At 41.5% G+C, this 23,643-nt stretch overlaps 1 protein-coding gene across 2 annotated transcripts in view; it reads left to right on the forward strand.

Moving 5' to 3' along the window:
• The first annotated feature begins 3,324 nt into the window (after positions 1 to 3,324).
• The window catches only part of znf830 (zinc finger protein 830), a 48,673-nt gene continuing 28,354 nt past the window's right edge, over positions 3,325 to 23,643 (forward strand). The window contains exons 1-5 of one of the 2 annotated variants that reach the window (XM_048612058.1): positions 3,325 to 3,514; positions 9,749 to 9,848; positions 14,563 to 14,686; positions 15,502 to 15,535; positions 20,633 to 20,832. In XM_048612058.1, the coding sequence (XP_048468015.1) occupies positions 3,396 to 3,514; positions 9,749 to 9,848; positions 14,563 to 14,686; positions 15,502 to 15,535; positions 20,633 to 20,832 (577 nt within the window). In that variant the 5' untranslated portion in view covers positions 3,325 to 3,395. The remainder of the gene's footprint in view (positions 3,515 to 9,748; positions 9,849 to 14,562; positions 14,687 to 15,501; positions 15,536 to 20,632; positions 20,833 to 23,643) is intronic. The other variant, XM_020533997.2, reaches the window with a different exon arrangement.

The following is a 23,643-nucleotide window of genomic DNA, read 5'->3' on the forward strand; positions in this document are numbered from 1 at the left end:
GCAGTCAAACATTTTTCAGTGTTTCCGTGTTCCAGCACAAAACCCAGGCCATCTCCATGGCTGCGTGGCTTTAGTTAGGGAAACTCAGGCATTCATTAGTCTCTTCAGGATTATCTGTCATTTCAGCGATACTTACAGGGCTTCACAGAAAGATGTTGATGTCAAGTGTTAGCTTGCCTGCAATCTTGGGCTGCAGTGTGGCCTTACTCCAATCTGATTGATTGGTGTGGTCACATGACAAGTTGACACAAGTTCAATAAATCTGGAGTTACCAGTCCAGAACTTTTGACATATCAACAGCATCCTTCTGTTAGATTTCCTAATTTATCTACAGCTAGTTCAGTTTTCATGTCCACATAGTTGCCTAATTTCACTTAGAATACTAGTCTTGGACAGTACATGGATGAACTTCAGAAGTTATTCATCCCAGTCAGGCATAAAAATAAAATGGGAAATGTGGTCAGACCACAGCTTGCAAGGGAAATTAAGAATAGTGTTAAATCCAAAGATGAGGCATACAAGTTGGCCATAAAAAGCAACAGACCTGAGAATTGGCGACAGTTTAGATTCCACCAAAAGGAAAGAAACAGACAGACAATTAAGAGAGGAAAATAGAGTATGAGAGAAGGATTGACAGGAACATACAGACCAATGGTAAAAACTTCAATTGATATGTGATGAGAAAAAGTATTCGTAAAGAATATTCCTACAGTCAGAATTTATAACAGGGAACAAAGATATGGAAGACCAATTAAATACACATCTTAGTTCTATCCTCACAAAGGAAGACACAAATAATTCCTTAACAATATGGAGGAACACAGGGCCTAATGGGAAGAGGAATTGAAAGAAATTAATATTAGTAAGAAACTGGTTTTGAGGAAACTAATGAGATTAAAAGGCAAATAAATTCCAAGAGCCTGATAAGCTTCATCCCATAGTACTTAAGAAAGTGACCCTAGAAACAGCAGATGCACTAATGGTCATATTTCAAAATTCTATAGACTCTAGAACAGTTCCTGTAGAGTGGACATTAGCTGATATAACTCCACTATTTAAGAAGGGGAGCAGAGAGAAAACAGCAAATTAGAGACTGGTTAGCTTGACAATCGTATTGGGGGAAAATAATAGAGTCCAATATAAAAGATGTAACAGCAGAGCATTTGGAAAATAGTCACAAGGTCAGACAGAGTCAGCATGGATTTATTTGCGTGACCAATCTGCTGGAACTTTTTTGAGGTTATAACTAATCGAATGGATAACGAGGCCACTGGATCCGGTTTCCTTGGACTTTAAGAAGGCTTTTGACAAGGTCTTGCTTAAGAGATTAATGTAAAATTAAAACATATGGGAATGAAAGTCATGTACTGAAATTATTGAGAACTGGTTGGCAGACAGGAAACAAACAGTTGAGATAAACGAAATAAAAACCAAAAGAACTGTGGATGCTGTAACCCAGGAACAAAAACAGAAGTTGCTGCTAAAGCTCAGCAGGTCTGGCAGCATCTGTGAAGACAAGGTCTGAGTTAATGTTTCGGGTCCAGTGACCGTTCCTCAGAGGTTACCTGACCTGAAAAGTTAACTCTGATTTTCTCTTCACAGATGCTGCCGGACCTGCTGAACTTTTCCAGCAACTTCTGTTTTTGTTCTGGAGTTGGAATAAATGGGTCTTTTTCCAAGTGCTTAGTGGGGTACTGCAGGGATCAGTCTTTGGAACCCAGCTATTCACAATAGAAATGAATGATTTAGATGAGAAAACTACATGTCATATCACAAGTTTGCAAATGATATAAAACTGAATGGGTGGTGGGGGTGGGTCCGCTGTAAGGAGGATGGCAGAGAAATTTCAGTGTGATTTAGACAAGTAAGTGAGCAAATACTCGGTAGCTGCAATGTAATATAGATAAATGTGAGGTTAGCCAATCTGGTAGCAAGAACAGGCACACAGATCATTATCTAGATGGCAATGGATTGGCAAAGATGTACAACATGCGATGTACAACAACTGATGAAGGTAAACATGCAGGTGCAGCAGGGAGTGAAGAAGGCAAATTACACATTGACCTTCATAATGAGAATATTCAAATACAGGAGCGGGGAACTCATGCTGCAACTATCCAGGGCATTGGTAAGACCACATCTGGAGTACAGTGCGCAGTTTTAATCTCCTTATCCGAGGAAGAATGTTCTAGCCATTGACGCAGTCTGCCAGAATGATTCCTGTGCTGGCAGGACTGACAGGCAAAAACACTGGATTAGGACTATATCCACTAGAGTTGAGAAGAACGGGGTGTTGTGTGTGTGTGGGTGGGGGAAGAAGTCTCAAAGAAACCTTTAAAATTCTAACAGGATAATACAGGGTAGATGCACAATGGATGTTCTTGATGACCAGGAAATTCAGAACCAGAGCCACAAACTAAGGGCATGGCGTGGGCCATGTGGGACAGAGATAAGAAGGAATTTCTTCACTCAGAGTGGTGAGTCTGTAGAATTCTCTGCCACAGGAAACTATTCAGCCAAAACATTGAGTACTTTCAAGAAAATTGGCTATACAGCTCTTGAGACTGAAGGGATCAAAGGATATGGGAAGAAAACAGGGTAATGGGTTGGATGATCAACCAATGGCAGAGCAGGTTCGAAGGGCCAAGTAGCCTACACCTGTTCCTACAGATATATTTTAATCAAAGATAGCAGGAACTGCCGATGCTGGAGTCTGAGATAACAAGGTGTAGAGCTGGATGAACACAGCAGGCCAAGCAGCATCAGAGGAGCAGGAAGGCTTACCCTTCTTCTGAAGAAGGATCCAGACCCGAAACGTCAGCTTTCCTGCTCCTCTGATGCTGCCTGGCCTGCTGTGTTCATCCAGTTCTACACCTTGTTATCTATATTTTAATCAATCTGTCCAGAGCTATTATTACAGCAGGTGGGACTTGAACAGGAGGTTCCTATATTCTGTGTTTCTTAGACATACCTTTCTCCTTCTCAAACTCGATGTAAATTGCAATCACATTCCAATTGCTGCTACCTAGAGGTACTTTTCCCGTGCGGACAACGTCTGGTTGGTTCCCAGATGGCAGGTTGAAGCAGGAAGCTACATCCACACACTTTGTGGGAATGACGGTGTTACAAAACAGGGCGATGAGCTGGAAACGCTAAAAGAAATACGTCGGGAAAGTGACCCTTCCGGAAACCGGGAATATATCTCGCCAGGAGACATTTCATTTCAGGAACCCGAGCACCATTGTTACGAATTAAATTAATGTCTAATCCTCAACCCACCTGTACAGTAATTATAATAACTATTACCTTACTCAGCATGCGTCAGGTCTACAACCCAGCCACTGCCTGGGAAGCAGTTCCGGGTTCACACCGGAAACGGTCCTGTCTATGTCAAGATGGCGGCACCTGGTAAAGGGAAGAAGAAAGTTGTTGACCAGCAGGAGCTGCGACGGTTAATGAGGGAAAAGCAGCGGGCGAGCGCGGCCGGCAAGAGGATCGACTCTCCACTCGCTAAATATCCTTTTGGAGGGTTCGGAGGAAATGGGAGTTAGATCTCTTCTGTCAGACCAGGAAACGGTTTAACTCAAAATCAGGAGGATTTGTCAGGGCTGGGGGCGTCTTGGTCCATTCTGTGATCGAGATTTTTAATACTTACACATCTGAAGTGACACTAACCACACACGCCAGTCAACAGTTTGCATTTACAGTGCACCTCATCCTACCCATGAAGCGCTTTGCATAAGAGGGGTTGCCAGGCTAAATTGAAGGGAGAGGCAAGGAGTCTAAGCATGAACCTGGCTAATTCGTGGAACGGAAATAGCCGGAACTGCAGATGCTGGAGAATCTGAGGTAACAAGGTGTGGAGTTGGATGAACACAGCAGGCCAAGCAGCATCATAGGAGCAGGAAGGCTGACGTTTCCGGCCTAGACCCTTCATCAGAAATGGGGGAGGGGAAGGGGGTTCTGAAATAAATAGGGAGAGAGGGGGAGGTGGATAGAAGATGGATAGAGGAGAAGATAGGTGGAGAGGAAACAGTTCAAAGAGGCGGGGATGGAGCCAGTAAAGGTGAGTGTAGGTGGGGAGTTAGGGAGGAGATAGGTCAGTCCTGGGAGGACGGACAGGTCAAGGGGGCGGGATGAGGTTAGTAGGTAGGAGATGGGGATAGGTGGGAGGAAGCACAGGTTTGGGAGGAAGCACAGGTTAGGGAGGCGGGGACGAGCTAGGCTGGTTTTGGGATGCGGTAAGGGGAGGGGAGATTTTGAAGCTTGGGAAATCCACGTTGATACCATTGGGCTGCAGGGTTCCCAATCGGAATATGAGTTGCTGTATCTGCAACCTTCGGGTGGCATCGTTGTGGCACTGCAGGAGGCCCAGGATGGACATGTCGTCTGAGGAATGGTAGGGGGAGTTGAAATGGTTCGCGACTGGGAGGTGCAGTTGTTTATTGCGAACCGAGCGTAGGTGTTCTGCAAAGCGGTCCCCGAGCCTCCGCTTGGTTTCCCCGATGTAGGGGAGGCCACAACGGGAACAGCGGATACAGTATACCACATTAGCAGATGTGCAGGTGAACATCTGCTTGATGTGGAAAGTCTTCTTGGGGCCTGGGATGGGGGTGAGGGAGAAGGTGTGGGGGCAGGTGTAGCACTTCCTGCGGTTGCAGGGAAAAGTGCCGGGTGTGGTGGGGTTGGAGGGGAGTGTGGAGCGGACAAGGGAGTCACGGAGAGAGTGGTCCCTCCGGAAAGCAGATAAGGGTGGGGAGGGAAAATGTCTTTGGTGGTGGGGTCGGATTGCAGATGGCAGAAGTGTCGGAGGATGATGCGTTGGATCCGGAGGTTGGTGGGGTGGTACGTGAGGACGAGGGGGATTCTTTTTTGGTTGTTATTGCGGGGACGGGGTGTGAGGGATGAGTTGCGGGAAATGCGGGAGACACGGTGGAGGGGAACAGAAGCGTTTTCCTTGAAAATGATGTTAGTGAAAATAAAAGGATCCTTGGTTAGTTTACCTCAAACATTCCCAGGCATCAGCAATCGCTCCTCAGCTGCTTGATAGTTACATTCCTTTCAGATTCCATTTGTGCTCTTCTAATAATTACAGTATAGTTGTTTTTATATATCTCTGTGGTTTATTTTGTATTGAAACTTGTGGGCTTGATTTCCAAGCTTCACTTGAGTCACAGTTCTGAGTCATATCTTTTGAAGACCTTAATTGAGATTTTCCATAATAATCAAACATTTGTAATTGGAAAATCTTTCCCAATCATTAAATAGTTTCATAGCAATTTCCTGAGTAAGTGGCAATAGTATTGTTATGGGATAACTACGTCGACTTAAATGCAATGATTAAAGATTGTTCTGGGTGGAATGGCTTTCAGTTAATGTGGCACTGGTACTAGCTTAGAAGATCAAATCTGGGAATTAAATATACAGGGTATGTGACATTTTGAAAGGCTGGCAAGAGTAAAAGGTGGTGTTGTTTCTTTATTAGTAACGGACATGCTAAACTTAAATAAGGTGAATTAAAAACGGCAGAGTTAACTGGTGTGGACTGGGAAAGGAGTTTTCAGAAAGATAATTGAGGGACAAATGACAAAGGAGTAAAATGAATACTTTGCACCAAGAAGAAACTAATTGCATTCCAGAATAGAGAAATACTAATACTCAGATATAATCAAAGGATGTGGAGGAGTGGGAGAGGGACTAAATACAATAGAAAAATATCTAGGAGTAGAATGGGGCTAAAGACTGATGTATCAATGGACCTGATTCATTGTGTCCTAGGATTTTAAAAGAAGTAGCTACAGATAGTGGATGAATGGTAATAATCTTCCAGTCCTTAGATTCCATAAATGCCCCAGATTATTAGAAAATTATTAACATAACACCCTTATTCAAAAACTGACAGAGACAGAGGATAGTAACTAGGCCAATGAGCTTGATTTCTGTCATTGGAAAAATGTTATAGTCTATTATAAAGATGTAATCAGTGCGTTTATAAATGTTTAATATAATCAGAGTCAGCATGATTCCATGAAGGGGAAATCATGCTTGATAAGTTTATTAAAGTCCTTTGAGGAGAATAGATAAGGGAAATCGATAGATGTAATGTATTTGGATTTTCAAAAGGTTCTGCACATTAAGTCTTAATAAGATAAGAGCCACGATATTAGGGGTGGCATAGTTGCATGAATAGAGGATTGGCTAACTACTGGAAGACAGAGAGTTGGGGTGAGGAGGCATATTCAGGATGGTTGTAATTAATGGAGTACCACAGGGATAAGTGCTGAGGCCATAATTATTTATAATATAGATTAATCACTTGGATGAGGGAAATGATTGTATTTTGGTCACTTTTGGGGAACACAGAAATAAGTGGGAAAGCATCGTGAGGATGAAACAAAGTGTCTGCAGAGGGATAAAAATAGGTGACTTGATTGGGTAAAGACTTGGCAGATGTAGCAAAATGTGAGGTTATGCACTGTGGCAGGGAGAATAGCTGAGGTAAATATTAGTTAAAGAGGAAAGACTGCAGGAATCTGCAGCAAAGTGATTTAGGGGTCCTCATGCATAAATCACAAAAAAGCTAGCATCTATGTTCAGCGGATAAAAGGGAAGGCATATGGACTGTTGGCCTTTATTTCAAGGGAATCGTACAAAAATAGGAAGGTCTTACAAAAGCTACACGATGCACTAATTATACCACATCTAGAATACTGTGAATAGTTGGCCCCTTCATTTAAGGAAAGTTGGCATTGGTGTCAATCCACAGAGGTTTCACTAGCTCGACCTTGGGTATGGAGAGATTTTCTTATAGGAGAGATTGAGTTGGTTAGGCCTGTACTCATTGGAGTTTGCAGGAATAAGAGAAAACCTAATTGAAACATTTTAGGTTCTTATGGGGCTTGACAGAGTAGATGCTGGAAAGTTGTTTCCCTTTGTATGAGAGCCTAAGACCAGAGGGCATAATTTCAGAGGTGGGAAGTTGCCCATTTAAAACAGATGAGAAGAAATTTTTTCCCTGAGGACAGTGAATCTGTGATTTTTTTTTTATGGCAGATGGGTAAAGAGGCTGGGTTAAGGACATACAAAGCTGAGGTTGACAGACTTTTTATCAGTAAGGGATTCAAGGATTAATGGAGAAGAGGCAAAAATGTGGTGTTAAGGATTATCAGATCAGCCTTGATTTCACTGAATGACAGAATAGACTCAAAGGACTGAATGATCTACTCTTCCTTTTACACCTTCTGATCTTTGGTCTTGTGAAATCTGCTTCAGTGGGCTTTACATTTTCTTTCTTTATGGATTAGGTTTTAACTTTTATGTTATAAATTAAATTGTACTTCAAAATGATTATTGAGGCTTAGGTTTTTTTTTGGACTGGCAACTTGCTCCCCAGCTATGCAACTATTTCTGTGTCTACTACTAAGCTGGCTTTTACAAGTTATAGGAACCTCTTAAAATTACTTCCTACTGACCGTTTCCCTGTCATCTGTAGTTTTCTCCCCCTTGCTTCTGCTACTGTGCACATTGAGCTACCGTTTATCTCCAAGCCTCCTGGCTGATTATTTTCTTGCTGTATCTCAACATCTTTTCATGATCACAGATACATGAAAAATAAATTGTCATTTTGACAGAGAAGACAGCTTGGAGTCAAATATAGGAACAGGGCACACCAAAGAGGTACTGCAAACAAATGGACAGGCGAACACAGTGAGCAGTTTGGTAATCACATGGGAATTTTCCTCCCCCCTTTATCAAGGTGAAAGCACCACGTACATCATCGGCATTCTTCCATCTAAAAGAGGTAATGAATATACAGTAAATCAAAGCATTTAGGTTGGGATAGCTACAATGATGCCCTTTGGATGATTTTTTTAAAGATGAGATGCAGATTCTGCTAAAGTGCTGCAGATTAAGTGGTTTCAAGTATTATTGTGGGAAAGTTGGCATCTGCTGCCACTGATTATCGTGGTGATTTTGGTGATTTTTCCGTTTTCCTCTGTGTGAAAATCAGTGTTTGAGGCCCTTTGTGTAAATAGCAAAGATGAAAGTTGCTGAGCTCCCATTCTTGAAAACTGTAAAAGGTTCTGGTTCCTTTAACTATGCATATATTAAGTCTATCACCATGGACTTAATGTAGCAGAATTTGCTAGTTACTTGCAGTGGATTCTTGTTTAGAGTGGCCAAGGATTGAGTTACAACACCCTGTCCATAACAAGTTTTCTTGACACTGATAGTCAAGTAGAACGAGTTACAAGCATAAGAGAGACAACCCCTGAGTCTTTCTTACAGTCTCCATTGGAGCAAATGCTACAGTGTCGTTACCACAGAGGTGCTCTGATCAGGGCGTACCGTATTTTTGTTTTGGTTATCAGTCTGAGTGAATTGTAGAGTTCATAGTCTGCATCCATAATATTAATTGTCGAAAAAATATTAGATTCAGTGAATTCAAAAGATGTTGAGGAAATGTCAGAAAAAAATTGAAACTTTCATGTGTTAAAAGTGCTGTTTCCTAAAATAATTCGCATTGTGAAGCCATGAGATATATGCTTGTGTATTATGGGGCCAACAATGAAAAACTTCCTCACTATAAGTTCCTGGCCAATTTCTGTATTCATAATAATAAAATCTTGGCTATTATCTTTTAGCAAAGTGAGTTATCAGATAATCCAAAAACCCATTCCTGTCATGTTGTTACTACTGAAGATGCATTCTAATTTTACAATTTCTGATTCTTAAGTAAAATGGAATAATTATATCATTTTAAAATACAAAGACTTTGTTGTGGTACAGATAAATTATTGAACGCTATTTTGTAAATGTAGTGCTGATGAAAACGTAATGAACAAACTGGTAACAATTTTGAAATTTTTATCTTTATTTAGAGCATCACTAGACAGTGAAATTCTTTCTATACTGGAAACGAAAACTTAAGCTACATGTTTCACTGAATAGCACTCATTACATACTCATGGCATGTCTTTTGCCTCAATTAAAGCTTTGGCATATTTTAGAATTAGAATTAAATTAGCATTAGATTTCATTGTCACGTGTACTCAAATATAGGAATACATGAGTACAGTGAGAAGTGTACAAAGTAGCTATTCTCCGGTACCATCTTGGTTACAAAGCCAGAATTTAAATACAAAATACAACAGCAGGAATAAAAGAAAGCCAAAAGGTTAGGAAAGCATCCAGATCTTTAAGTCTTATCTCCATAAAGGTGTTTGGAGTCACTGATGCAGGTACATGGCCTAGCCACGGCCTAGAGTCTCAGGTCAGTCTGTGAGCCTTGCATCAGTTGCTGGGAGGAGCCATGTTCTTACTGCTGTTGTCCTGCCTCGATCGCTAGGTAAGCTTTGCTGCTGCTGCTGTTGCCGCCGCTGGCCCCGAAGGCTGGGAGGAGCCACGTCCTTGCTACCACCACCACCGCCATCAGTTAACCTTTCAACTTGATTGCATTTATAGTTTGAATGGTTTCATAATAAATTGTCTGTGTAAAGTTCAAGTTGTTTTTCCTGTAAACATTTATTTTGTTTTCTGGAAACTCAGCCAACTGGCTGCGTCTATGGAGAGAGAAACAAGAAGAGTAATATTGGACTCGAAATGTTAACTCTGTTTCTCTCCCCACAGCTGCTGCAAGACCTACTGAGTTTTCCGGCACTTTGTGTTTTTTTCAAACTTCCAGCATCTGCAGTATTTTGCTTTTATCTTTTGCATTATAACTTTGTTTACCTTAATCCAGCTGAACATACAACAGTTTAGGTCATCTCAGTTGTGTGCTTTGCAGCACTCCAATAAAAAGTGAACTACTTTGGCAGACACACATATTAGGGAAACAACATAAAGAGGTAAGAATATTATGACTTATTTTCAATTGTAAAAATCCTATTTTATAAACTTAGGATATTTTTACATCGGAATTTTGTGATTCCTTTGGCAGAATGAGCAGTTTTCAAAGTACAATCTCTCACCTGTCTGGGGATTCTTATCAGTTATGATGATAAGACTTAGATTGAGAAAAAATAGGCTAATTAATTATCCTCTGGTAGAGGGACAGGGCAACCATACACATGTCAAGAAATAACTTTCTCCGGCCTGTACCATACACCACATACTTATAATCATTGATCTTTACAACCTCCTTTTACTGCAGTGATTTTAGGGTGATATTCTAACAAACGAACAACACGTTTACTTACAGTGAAAGAAGTATAAGAAAATCTCAAATGTTACTGCAAAGCAGCATTTTCACTAGTATTCTAGTTTATTTTGTGTTTCACCAATTTGTTCCCAACTGCTTTTCTTTTGTCAAATCAAATTTTGATTTTTCATAATGCTAGAATTTGTGAATTTGGTTCATTTTAGATTTTGGGGTGATATTAACATTTCTTTATTTTGAACTAAAATGTAGGGAACTTATCTGTGGTAGATATCTGTCGCAATTTTACACTGCAGGCAAAGTATTGGTCATCAACTCAGCAAAGACAATAAATGTTCATGCCTGCAGTGTAACTTTTGCTAGAAAAATTTAGGTTGAAATCAACAATAAAATATTCTCAAAAATGTATTCAGTCCTGGTACATTGATAGAGCCATGGTATTAAAGTACTGAAGATCCTCTTTCATAAAAAAATCAAAAAATGCTTTTGATTAGAAATGTGTTTACAATTTGCCGTCCTGTAATTAAGGACTGCACCATTATGCATCTGTACATTGCCAGAAAGCAACAAATTAACGCTGTAAATCATGAATTTTCACCTTATCTTTTTGTGCATAAACAATGTAGAATGTATTCACAATGTACCTTGCATTCATAGCCTGGATAGCACAGTTGTTTATTTGAGCTATTACCTAGTGCTTTCTTATAAATGAGAAAGCTCTGATTCCTATCTCATCAGTACATGAACACAAAACAGGACTGCCTGGACAGACCCATTGTTTCAGCCTGCTCCTGCCCAACAGAACTGATCTTTTCCTACCTTGACTCAGTATTTTCTCCCCTAGTCCAGTCCTTTCCCATGTACATCCCTGATTCCTCTGGTTTACACCAGTTTCAGAATTTCCAGTTTGCAGGCTTCAGTCGCCTCCCCTTTACCATGGGTGGGCAATCCCTATACGTGTTCATCTCCCACCAGGATAGTCTCAGGGCTCTCCACTTCTTCCTGGAGCAAAGGCCTGAACCATCCCCACCCACCACACCCTCCTCTGCTTGGCCAAGCTCATCCTCACCCTCGACAACTTCTCTTTTAACTCCTCTCATTTTCTTCAGGTAAGAGGGGTGGCCATGGGTACCTGCATGGGCCGCAGTTATGCCTGTCTTTTCATGGGGTATGTGGAACATTCCTTGTTCCAGCCCTATTCCGGCCCCCACCCACAACTCTTTTTCCGATATGCTGAAGAAATCATCGGTGCTGCTTCTCTCTCTCTCAACTGGAATTGGAAAAGTTCATTGATTTCGCTTCCAATTTCCACCCTGCCTTCATTTTCATCTGTTCTGTCTCTGACTCCTCCATTCCCTTCCTTGACATCTCCGTTTCCATTTCTGGGAATATACTCACCACTAATATCCACTATAAACCCACTGACCCACACAGCTGCCTGGACTATACATCCTCACACCCTGCTTCTTGTAAAGACTCCATTCCATTCTCCCAGTTCCTCCATCTCCGTAATGTATGTTCAGATGAGGCCAACTTTGACAAGGGAGCCTCCAAAATGTCTACTTTCTTCCTCAGCTGAGAATTCCCAGCACCGTTGTCAACAGGGCCCTCAACTGGAACGAACCCATCTCCCACACTTCCATTCTCACCCCCTCTCTTCCCTCCTGCAACAGCAATAGAGGCCCCTTGTCCTTACTACCGTCCCACCAGTATGCAAATACAGAAGATCATCAGACGCCATTTCTGCCGCCTCCAGCGGTTTGCCACCACCAGTCATACATTCCCCTCCCTTCCCTTGTCAGGGACCGTTCGCTCTGGGACACCCTGGTTCACTCTTCCTTCACTCCTAACAGCCTCCCCCACAGCCACATGTCACCTTCCCCTGCAAATGCTGTAGGTGTAACACCTGCCCATTTATGTCATCCCTCCCCACTATCCAAGGGCCCAAACATACCTTCCAGGTGAAGCAGCACTTTACCCGCACTTCCGACAGTCTAGTCTACTGCAGAGATAGCAGGAACTGCAGATGCTGGAGAATCTGGGATAACAAGAATTAGAGCTGGATGAACACAGCAAGCCAAGCAGCAGTCACTGCTCACAATGTGGTCTCCTCTACACTGGAGAAACGAAGCGTAGACCGGGTGACTGCTTCGGAGATCATCTACGTTCTGTCTGCCAAAAAGACCCTGAGCTACCTGTTGCCTGCCACTTCAACACACCATCTTGTTCCCTGGCAAACATCTCTGTCTCAGGCTTCCAACAGTGTACCAGCAAAGCTTAGCGCAATTTGGAAGAACACCACCTTATTTTCCACTTGGGGACCCTGCAGCCCTCTGGACTCAGTATTGAGTTCAATAGTTTTAGGGCCTGAACTCTCCCATGCCCTAGCCTCCTACCTCACACACCAGGCCTTGTTATCTCACAGTCTGTTATTACACACGAGCTCTTGTTAGTCACTAACAGCCCCCATTAACAGCTCACCCTCCTAGCCAAATCGTTATCAACTCCTTTGTCTGTCCAACTGTTCTCTTTCTTTGGGCTCTATCCTCACCTATCGTTAATTCCTTAACCCCTCTCCCCACCCTATCTTCTGCACGAATACCAACATTTTCATAGCTACCATCAGTTCTGAGGAAGGGTTACTGGACCTGAAACGTTAACTCTTACTTTTCCTTACTGATGCCAGCAACTTCTGTTTCCACCGTTCTTTTGGTTTTTACATTTTCGTAAGAATTACTCCTGGAATAAAGTTATGAAGGAGTTAAAATGAAATGAATTGCTATAACTGTTATTACTAGTTGTACTTTTATGTATTCATTCTTGAGATGTGGGTGTTACTAGCAAGACCAATATTTCTTGCCCATCTCTAGTTATGCTTGTGAACGTAATATTGAGCTGACTTCTTGAGAGAATGTAGTCTGTGTGGTGATTTTTATTAGGTTGAGTGTCCCTGAAATGCATGGTATTTGAAGAGTTTGGTTTAGTACTTGTGCCATTTTCCACAATGTACGTCTCAATGTAATTGTACTGGAGTTTCTAAATTAAGAGCACACTAATTCTGGAGACAGAGCTTCAGATCCACAGCTAAAATATTGCTGGGGCTGCATTCGTTGCTGTGTAGAGTGCTCAACTATGGCTTGATCCCATTTGAAATGGCTAAAAACTGACATTTGGAATGATTAGGACCTCAGGAGAAGAGCAATTGTATGCTTGATGCTACTGGACTTTACTTTTCCTATTTAGTTGTTTAATTGTCCATCACCATTTGTGATTAGATATTGCAGGACTGTTGAGCTATAACCTCAATAGTTAGTTTGTGGGATTGCTTGGTTCTGTAAGTAGCATTCTGATTCTGTGTTCTATGAGGTTATAGACATGCTCTCTAAGCCAGTGGGTTTGGTTGCAAACGTTTTGTCACCCTGCTAGGTAACATAGTCAGTGTGCCTCCAGTGAAGCGTTGGTGTTCTGTCCTGCTTGTTATTTATATGCCTCAGTTTGTTGGGGTGTTTGGTATCACTTCCAGTTCTGTTTCTCAGTTGTTTGTGCACAGGGTCTAATTCAATGTGTTTGTTGATTGGATTAGAGGATCAGACCTCCAGGAATTCACTGGAGTGTCTCTGTTTGGCTTGTGTGATTATGGATGTGTTGTCCCAGTCGAATTTCTGTCCCCTTTTGTCCGTGTGTAATGAGACAACTGAGAATTAGTCATATCTCTTGGTGGCTAGTTGGTATTTGTGTATCCGTATTGTCAGATTTCTTCCGGTTTGGCCTATGTAGTGTTTCTCACAGTCCTTGCATGGTATTTTGTATATTACACCGGTTTTACTGGTTTTGGGTATGGGATCCTTTACGTTCATCAGTAGCTGTCTTAGGGTAGTTGTTGGTTTGTGGGCTACCCTGATACCTATGGGTCTGAGTAGTCTTGTGGTCATCTCTGATATGTCCCTGAAATACGGTCAGGAGATTAGTGAGTCTGCTCGTATTGTGTCTTCCTGTTGTGGTCTGTCTCGGAAGTAACAGCGGATTGTGCTTTTTGGGTATCCATTCCTTTTGAAGACTCCGTATAGGTGCACCTGTTCTGCTTTGCGTAGCTCTGGGTTGCTGCAATGTATTGTGGCTCATTTAAGTAGTGTCCTGATGCAGCTCCGTTTGTGGACATTAGGGTGGTTGCTAGTGTCATTGAGTATCTGGTCCATACCCGTACGTGTGGTCTTTCTATCTTTACAAGGTTGACCCCTAATTTCAAACACAAGGTACTGTACCTGGCATTTACTAGAAGATACCTGAATCTGGCAGAATTGCTATGTTAATTTGCCAATGCTACCTAGTTTCCTTTGATTAAAAGAACATTCTTAAAGTTGTACAATGCAGACTAAGTACATTACTCATTTGATTGCTTGCAGAACCTTGAGAAACCGAAAACTGCAAAACAAACAACGGTACCATCACATGTTCATGCATCAACAGTTTCTGTAGGGAAAAGGAAAGTTACAGATCCAGTATCCCAAACAACGAAAAAGGTCAAAGGTAATAACCAATTTGATATTCCAAGAATAAAAGAAAAGCCAGTTTATCAATTTATGTCAAACTTCTTACTTTTGTAAAATAAAACTTGCTGATTGAGCCAGTTGTTTTTTCTCTGTTAACCTGAAGGTTAGAAGAATAGTATATGTTACACCCTTGTTCAAGAAATAGGGGTAAATTCAGCCGGGTAGTTGTTTTAACTTTTTTTGCGGTCAAGCTTTTAGAGATAACAATTTGGAATAAAACTTATAGTCCCTTGGGCAATGACTATTAATTAAGTAAAGCCAAGTATGAATTTGTTAAGGCCAAATTGTGTTTGACTAACATGCTTGAAATTTTCATTTGAGGGTACAGCATTATTGAACACAATACGGTTGATGTGATATGCAGGGATTTCTAAAAAGCCTTGATAAAGTGCAGTATTAATGGGCTTGTTAGAAATGTTAGTGCTTCTCCAATAAAAGGGATAGTAGCAGCATGCATATAATACCAAAATAATACATTCTTCTTCATGTCATCTTGCCATATCTTTCGATTCATTCAAGCAAGCTACAATCTTCTTCTATGTGCATTATCTTTACTTGTCTATCTCTCTTCACCCGCAGCTTATCTCTTTTGTACGTACATAGAAATATATAGCATGAAAGATTTCAGACGAAGATCCAGGTTGGGAAGTTCAATAGAGAAAAAAACCTGATCAATATGTTATTTACTGTTTAATTTGTTATGGTTTTGGTATAAATTAACAACATAATTAATGTTTCTTCTGACTGCAGCAAGCACTACTTGGTTAGTAACTGTTTGTTTATCTTTTACAGCATTCTGCGAGTCTACAACATCCACAGGTCCTGGGTGAGTGGTTTTATTACAAAAGATCACTTCTTACACCCTTTGATTTTCTTTGACGTTGCATTTGTACAGTTTTTTTTTTAAATATTCAATACTACTTGTTTTTCACAATATTTCTGACAACTTACTTTTCTTGCCTCTGTGTATTCTTTCTCTGAATGCCAGGCTTACTTTCTTTCATTCAGAACATTTTGTTTTGTGTTGACTTGCACTCTTTGTATAAGTTTCTCTTTTGCAGAGGAACATAGGACAGGAATGGGCATTTCAGTTCCTTGAGCTTTCTCTGCCATTCTAGATCATGGCTGATCACTTAGCTGTACTCTCCCAAATCCTTTGATAACATTAGTATCTAGAAATCCATCAATCACTGTCTTGATCCCAATCAATGACTGAGCTCCACAGCCTTTTGGGGCTGAGAATGCTAATGATTCCTTGCCCTCAGAGTGAAGAAATTCTTCCTCATTTCAGTCCTAATCTGGTTCACAAATGTGAATAATCCTTGGGGTTTGGGAAAATGCCGTCCTTACCTGGTCTGGCCCTCATGTGACTCCAGACCCAAGCAATGTAGTTAATACTTAACTGCCCTCTGAAATGGTTTAACAAGATATTCAGTTGTATCAAACCACTAAAAAGTCTCAAAACAGGAATGAAACCACCTGGCATCGACTAAGGTACTAAAAATGACAATGGCAAATCCAGTCTTGTCAACCTGCAAAGTCTTCCTTAGCAACATCTGGGGCTAGTTCCAAAACTGGGAGAGATATCATTACACTGATGTGTCAAGCAAAAGTCTCTCAGAGTAAACCCTACGGAATCGTACCTTGCACATGCCTAGATCATACTATCGCCATGCCTAGGTATATCCTATTCCATTGGCAGGACAAACCCAGAGACGCTTGGTCTCACTGACGTAGAGGAGGCCACATCGGGAGCAGCGGATGCAATAGACCACGTTAGCGGATGTGCGGGTGAACATCTGTCTGATGTGGAACGTTTTTGGGTCCTTGGATGGAGGTGAGGTGGGAGGTGTAGGGGCACGTGTAGCACTTCCTGCGGTTGCAGGGAAAGGTGCCTGGAGTGGTGCGAACGAGGGAGTCGTGGAGAGAGCGGCCCCTACGGAAGGCAGATAGGGGTGGGGAGGGAAATATATCCTTGGTTGTGGGGTCAGATTGCAGGTGGCAGAAGTGGTGGAGAGTGATGCGTTGAATCCGGAGGTTAGTGGTGTGATACGTGAGGTGATCCGTTAATGTGGCCTGTTGCATCCGCTGCTTCAGATGTGGCCTTCTCCACATCAGTGAGACCAAGCAGAGGCTCGGAGACTGCTTTGTATAGCACCTGCGCTTAGTTCACGACAAACAACAACACCTTCCAGTCGCGAACCACTTCAACTTCCCCCTACCACTCCCTGGACGACATGTCCATCCTGGGCCTCTTCTAGTGCCACAGTGACGTCACCCAGAAACTGGAGGAGCAGCCTCGGGAGCCTACAACCCAATGGTCTCAATGTGGACTTTACTAGCTTCAAAATCTCCCCACCCCCGGTCTCATCCCATGACCAACCCTCCCTCTCGTCCCTGCCTCCTTGACCTGTCTGTCTTCTCTCCCACCTATCCGCTCCTCCCACCTCACTGACCAATTCCCACCACTGCCTACCTGCAATCACCTATCACCATACCACCTACTTTCCCCAGCCCCACCCCTCCTCTTTCTATTTATTTCAGAGCCCCCTAGCCCCTCCCCCATTTCTGAAGAATGGTCCTGACCCGAAACATCAGCTTTCCTGCTCCTCTGATGCTGCCTGGCCTGCTGAGTTCCTTCAGCTCCACACTGTGTTACCTTTGTTTTTCTCCTGTCTGAATTCTCATTAAGTCATGCTCCCAGCCCCCTCACAAGCTAGTTTAAAGCAACCCACCACTCAAACCCTAAAAGAACCAGCAAATCTCCCTGTGGGCAAATTAGTCCCAGTCCTACTAAAATGTAATCCTTCCTTCTTATATAGGTCCTTCCTGCCCCAGAACTGGTCCCAATGTCCCGGAAATCTAAAGCCCTCCTTCCTACACTATTTTTCCAACCACAAGTTTAGTTGCCTATTTTGTTATTTCTATACACACTGGCACGTAGTACTAGGAGTAATCTTGAGATGACTGCCTTAGAACCTATCCTTTTCATTGTCTTTCGTAGCTCCCTAAAAGCTGCTTTCAGGAGTTCATCTCCCTTTTTACCATTGTAGATCATGGTTTCTCCCCAGAACAATGTCGTTGACTCGATATCCTTGACTGTGACGCATAAAATCATAAAATGATACTTACATCGGTAGAAATGCCCTGTCTGTTCCTTATCAATTGAATTACCTGCCACTTTTACCCTTTCATTCTCAACCCCCAAACACCAGGAGTGATTCTTCACGCATTCCTCTGATGAACCATCACCATCACCAATATGCAAAATGGAAACAGTTCATTAGCAAGGTAGATTCTGGGGACACCTGCATTATCTGTCTGGTACTCCAAAACATTCTAGTAGTCACCGATTCCTTTTCTCCCTATATGTTCTTGTCCTGAGATATGACCACCTCCATAAATTTCTTACGCTTCATCTTGTGGATTGATTCCATGCCTGTTACTCGCTTGTCACTTGCAAAAGAAACTTGGCCCTTTCTTGGGAATCTGTCTTTCTGATGTTTTGTTGTAAATTTACATAGGGCTAAAACCCTGTTCTCGATTTCGTGGAAGGAACAAATAGGGAGTTAATGGCTAGCTTGGGAGTGAAGACACCTGGGAGGGAGCAAATCGGAAACAATGTGCAGGAAAGTTGAGTTTGGGAATTATGATAAGCTTAGAAGGATAGTGTAACCTGGAGCTAGAGAAAAATGGAGTGGATGGATTATTGGCTGGCAGTCAGGTGTATCAACCTGAACAATTTGAAATCTGCTCCTCAACGTGGACCAGGGTCTGAAACTAGGACTTTCACACTTTGTGGCCTAGCAGCTCACTATCATCAGGAAACTATAAAAGTATTTGTACACCTACACTAGCAAAGTCTATAGGGAAGGCTGTTTTCTCAAGTTTGTAACTTCTAAATTGTGGGCTAAAACAGGCAATGTCATATTAAAATCAATCCACAAGATCAGTGTTGGAGTAGAATTGGCAATCTAAAAAGAACAGGTAAATTTATTTCAGGAACAAAAACAAAGTTGCTGGAAAAGCTCAGCAGGTCTGGCAGCATCTGTGAAGGATAAAACAGAGTTAACGTTTCGGGTCTGGTGACCCTTCATCAGAACTGCATGGATAGGGTAAATTTATTTGACTCTGATAGTATTCATTAAATTTTCAGCATTTCTAGAAAATTTTCTGTACGATTTTTGAAGATGTTCCCTAGCTATAAAAATGTAAACAATATAACCTCCAATAAGCCATATCCCATTCCCCCATTGACTTCTAAAACTGAACTTAATTGTTCAAAGCATTTGATTAGCAAAACTTGAAGTTTAAAATTTTGTTTGAGTCATATGGTTTAAAATAATATTTTCAGTGCAGTTATTATTTTTAAGGAAGGTAAATAACTTGAGTGGCAGGTGGAGTTTAATTTAGATAAAGGTGAAGTGTTGCATTTTGGTTAGGCAAATCAGAGCAGGTGATAGCCTCGTGGTATTATCACTGAACTGTTAATGCAGAGACCCAGATGATGTTCAAATTCCACTATGGCAGATGGTGGAAGTTGAATTCAATAAATATCTGGAACTAAGAGTCTGATGATGACCATAAATCTATTGCCGATTGTCAGGAAAAACCCACCTGGTTCACTAATGTCCTATAGGGAAGGAAACTGCCATCCTTACCTGGTCTGGCCAACGTATGACTCCAGACCCACAGTAATGTGGTTGCCTCTTAACTGCCCTCTGGGCAATTAGGGATGGACAATAAATGCTACCCAGCAATGCCCTCATCCCGTGAACAAATAAAGGAAAGAAAAAACTGTTATTACCAAACTTGACGGCGGTCACAAGTAGACTGAGTACTGAAGAAGGCATTTGGTACACTTGCCTTTATTGGTCAGTGTATCGAGTGTAGGAGTTGGGAGTCATGTTGCGGTTGTACAGGACACTGGTCAGGCCGCTTTTGAAATACTGCATTCAATTCTGGTCTCACTGCTGTAGGAAAGATGTTGTTAAACTTGAAAGGGTTCAGAAAAGACTTACAAGAATGTTGCAGGGGTTGGAAGGTTTGAGCTCTAGGAAGAGCTGAATAAGCCTGGGCTATTTTCCCTGGAGTGTTGGAGAGTAAGGGCTGACCTTGTAGAGGTTTGTAAAATTATGACGGGCATGGATAGGGTGAATAACCACCCTTTTTGCCCCAGGGTAGGGGAGTCCAAAACTAGAGGGCATAGTTTTAAGATGAGAGGGTAAACATATAAAAGGGACCTAAGGGACAACTTTTTCATGCAGAGGATGGTGTGTGTATGGAATGAGCTACCAGAGGAAGTGGTGGACACCAGTACAATTACAACATTTAAAAGGCATCTGGATGGTTATATGATTAGGAAGCATTTAGAGGGATAGGGGCCAATTTATGGCAAATGGGACTAGATTAATTTGGGATAACTGGTCGGCATGAACAAGTTGAACCGAAGGGTCTGTTTCCGTGCTGTACCTCTCTATGACTCTATAATTTCTGTAATAAGTTGCAGGTGGTGATTGAAGGCCAGTTTTTTGTTTAAGATTGTTTGCAGGAGTCTTTTTACTGTAAAGTACCTCTAACATTTTGGATTATAATGAAATAAGATCATGGGAAATGACAGGTAATTCAATGATTTTTTTCTTGAATCTATCTTTAAAGGGACTGGCAAAAAGAAACTTGAGAAAAAATGTTGTAAAGAGTCAGTGGGTTCAGACACTGCCTAGAAAAGTATAGAGGTAGATTCATTTTTGATTTCTGAAAGGGAATTCAATAATTTCTGCCTTGAATGTGTTAGCTGGAGGGGAAAATTTGCAGTGCTACAAGGAAAGAACCAGGGAATGGGTCTACATAATAACATGGACTCAACAGTCTGGATGGCTCCCTTTTATGTTGTGATGATTTTATCACTCACTGTTTCTCCCAGGTTACCACCTGATTTTATTAATCCAGTGAACAAAGTCTCTCAACAATCAAAATCTTCACAGCATTCTGGACTTGGATTAGCCGTTATTGGTTATGAAGAAGATAGTGATGGCATGGTAAAAGAAGCCAAGAAAGATATTGTGGCCCACTCAGTCCCTCCAGCACCAATGGAACCACAGGCTGGGCATGGTCTACCTGCTGGTAAGCATTTTTCTGACAACTGTGGTGATATTCCTTCTTTAAACATTGATCATGTTGACACAATTATTTTGGGAATATTGTGCAGTTAGAAAATTGGAAGACTATTATTCGCTTAATTGAGCATTGGTACTGTTACTCAAATGATTCTGTTTGTACCTGAAAATTAAATTCACCCATCCTGCACAGTTGGTGCCAAGCTGTCTTTTATGTATAACAGGACGTTTTTAGCATTCTGTAGATTTTTAGCATAAATTTTTAAGCAAACATATCAGGACCATCTGCTGTATAAAATTTCAGAAACTGGTTTTCATCTAATAGGTCACTGATTTTCATTGTCATGGAAGTTCTTTGCTTCGTGGCTCCTTGAGAAAGGAGCATAAATGATTCTTCAACTGGGAAAGATGTTAGATTTTGCGAGCATTTAGTTGATGGTAGTTCAGGATGGGCAGCTTTCAAACCTCCAGTCTCCAAGTCAATTACTTTAAGTTCAGATACTGCGTTCTGGCTGTGTAGGAAGTATATCTGATGAATTTCTTTCTTACTACTACTAGATTTGATCCTAAACCCTAAAGAAAAATATTAGTGCCTAATGTAGTGATTAACTTGGCTTCTCATAAAGATAGTGGTCTTGTGGTAATGTGTTTGAAACCTGATCTCATGCTGTACATGCGTAGATGCCAATTGCAGCTGGTGGAACTAAAATTCAACTTATAAATCTGGAATAGATAAGAAAATGTTAGTTTCGGTTATGGTGATCATGACAGCTATTATCGATTATTGTAAAAACCCATTGACCTCTAAGAAGGAAAGCTGCCATCCTTACCTAGTTGGTCCTACGTGTGATTAGAGACCCGTAACAATGCAGCTGACCTGCCCACTGAAATGGCTGAGCAAGCCACCTAGTTCAAGGCATTTAAGATGGTCAACAAATGCTGACATTTGTAGTGTTAATATCCTGTGAAAGAGTAAAATAAAAAGACTGTGGGCTTTTAAATTAAAAAGAAACACAGTGAATGAATTGCTTTACAGCATTGTTGTAGGGATTCTGTGTTGTAATTCAAGTAATTCTTTTTAATATTTTGTAGGATCAGGACATCACTGGCTGGAATTTGTTGCTTGTCACTAATCAGCCTTGAGAAAATGCTGGTGAACTGCCTTCTAGAAATGTTACATCCATGTTAAGTCTGTGCATCCACAGTGCTGATAGAAAGGAGTTCCAGGATAGGATCATAAGATGGAGGAGCATGAATAGGCCATTCAAGCCATCATTAATGCTCCACCATCAATGAGATCATGGCTGAACTGATAATCCTCAACTCCACTTTCCTGTCTTGTGTCTGTAATCCTCAATTCCTTTACTGGTTAAAAATCTCTGTGTCTTGATTTTTACGAGCGGAGACGGACAGCCGAACCAAATCAGCCTTTCTGCCTCTGTATTGGGAAAATTAAAACCTTCAAATACCGTCAAAATTGACCCCACACATTCCAAACCAGTCTTCCTGAATAACCAATCTACGGCTTTGTGAATAATCAATTCTTGACACTGGTTTGTGTCTTAAACAAAATACTTAGCAGTTTATTAACAATGTAATGACTTTAACAGAGCAAAAATTAAACAAAGTAATCTAATTGGTCTACGTTCTCTGCCCAAAAAGCATTGTTCTTTTACAGCTCCCCCATTCTCACAAAAGACAGACAAACTCACACAGTTAAGGGATAAATAAAAAAAAGACAAAACTGGCAGATTACTTAAGTAAGTTGTTTTCATGATATGTTGTTCCTCAGGCTTAGTTTCTTGGTTGAGACTTGATCCGGTGTACCCTAGAACTTTGTGGGAAGCTAGGGAAGTGATTGCTGGACCCCTTGCTGAGATAATTGTATCCTCAATAGCCATAGGTGAGGTGCTAGAAGACTGCAGGTTGGCCATCATGGTGCCACTATTTAAGAAAGGTGGTAAAGAAATGCCACGGGACAATAGACTAGTGTGCCTGACATCAGTGATGAGTTAGTTGGTGGACAGACAGTCAGAGGACATGGTACAAAAGAAGACACTAGCAACACTACCCTGCATCAAAAATATAACAGAAATGATAACCAGTTACCTAAGACCGTGTAAGATCGTGATTGCACATAAACGTACATCACCACTACATTGAATGTTGTCAAAGACTAAAGACCCCATACCAACAGTAAACAGGACTAACGTGATATACAGAATCCCATGCAGCTAGTGCAATAAACATTACATTGGACAAACGGGGAAGAAACTGACAACCAGGATACATGAACACCGGCTGGCAGTAAAAAGACACAACAAATATTCACTTGTCTCGATATACACAGACAATGAGGGCCACAGACTGGGACAAGCAAACAACAGACATGCAAGGGAATTTTTGGAAGCCTGGTTCTCAACACAAGACCTCATTAACAAACACACAGGAATAGACGCCATGTACAGACAACTGCCAAAAAAACAGAACCGGAAATGACAACACCCACCACACCAAAGGATCATATGAATTCGGAATGGAGCAGAACACCAACACTTCGTTTAAAGGTCAAAGTAATGATTTTGCCTAGATTGGTAACGAAACATCTGCACACCATGCAACAACCGGCTCAGTGAGCTAATGAACAACTGCATCCACAACCCGAGCTACAAATTTGTGCTAAGACTTTCATAAGGCGTTCAACAGGGTTCTGCATGATAGATTACCAAGGTTAGATCACATGGAATACAGGAAGAGCTAGCCATTTGGAGGTAGAACTGGCTCGAAGGTAGATGGCAGAGGGTTGTGGTGGAAGGTT

This window comes from Rhincodon typus, chromosome 2, assembly GCF_021869965.1.
Source record: "Rhincodon typus isolate 14 chromosome 2, sRhiTyp1.1, whole genome shotgun sequence".
NCBI classification, from domain to species: Eukaryota; Metazoa; Chordata; class Chondrichthyes; order Orectolobiformes; family Rhincodontidae; genus Rhincodon; species Rhincodon typus.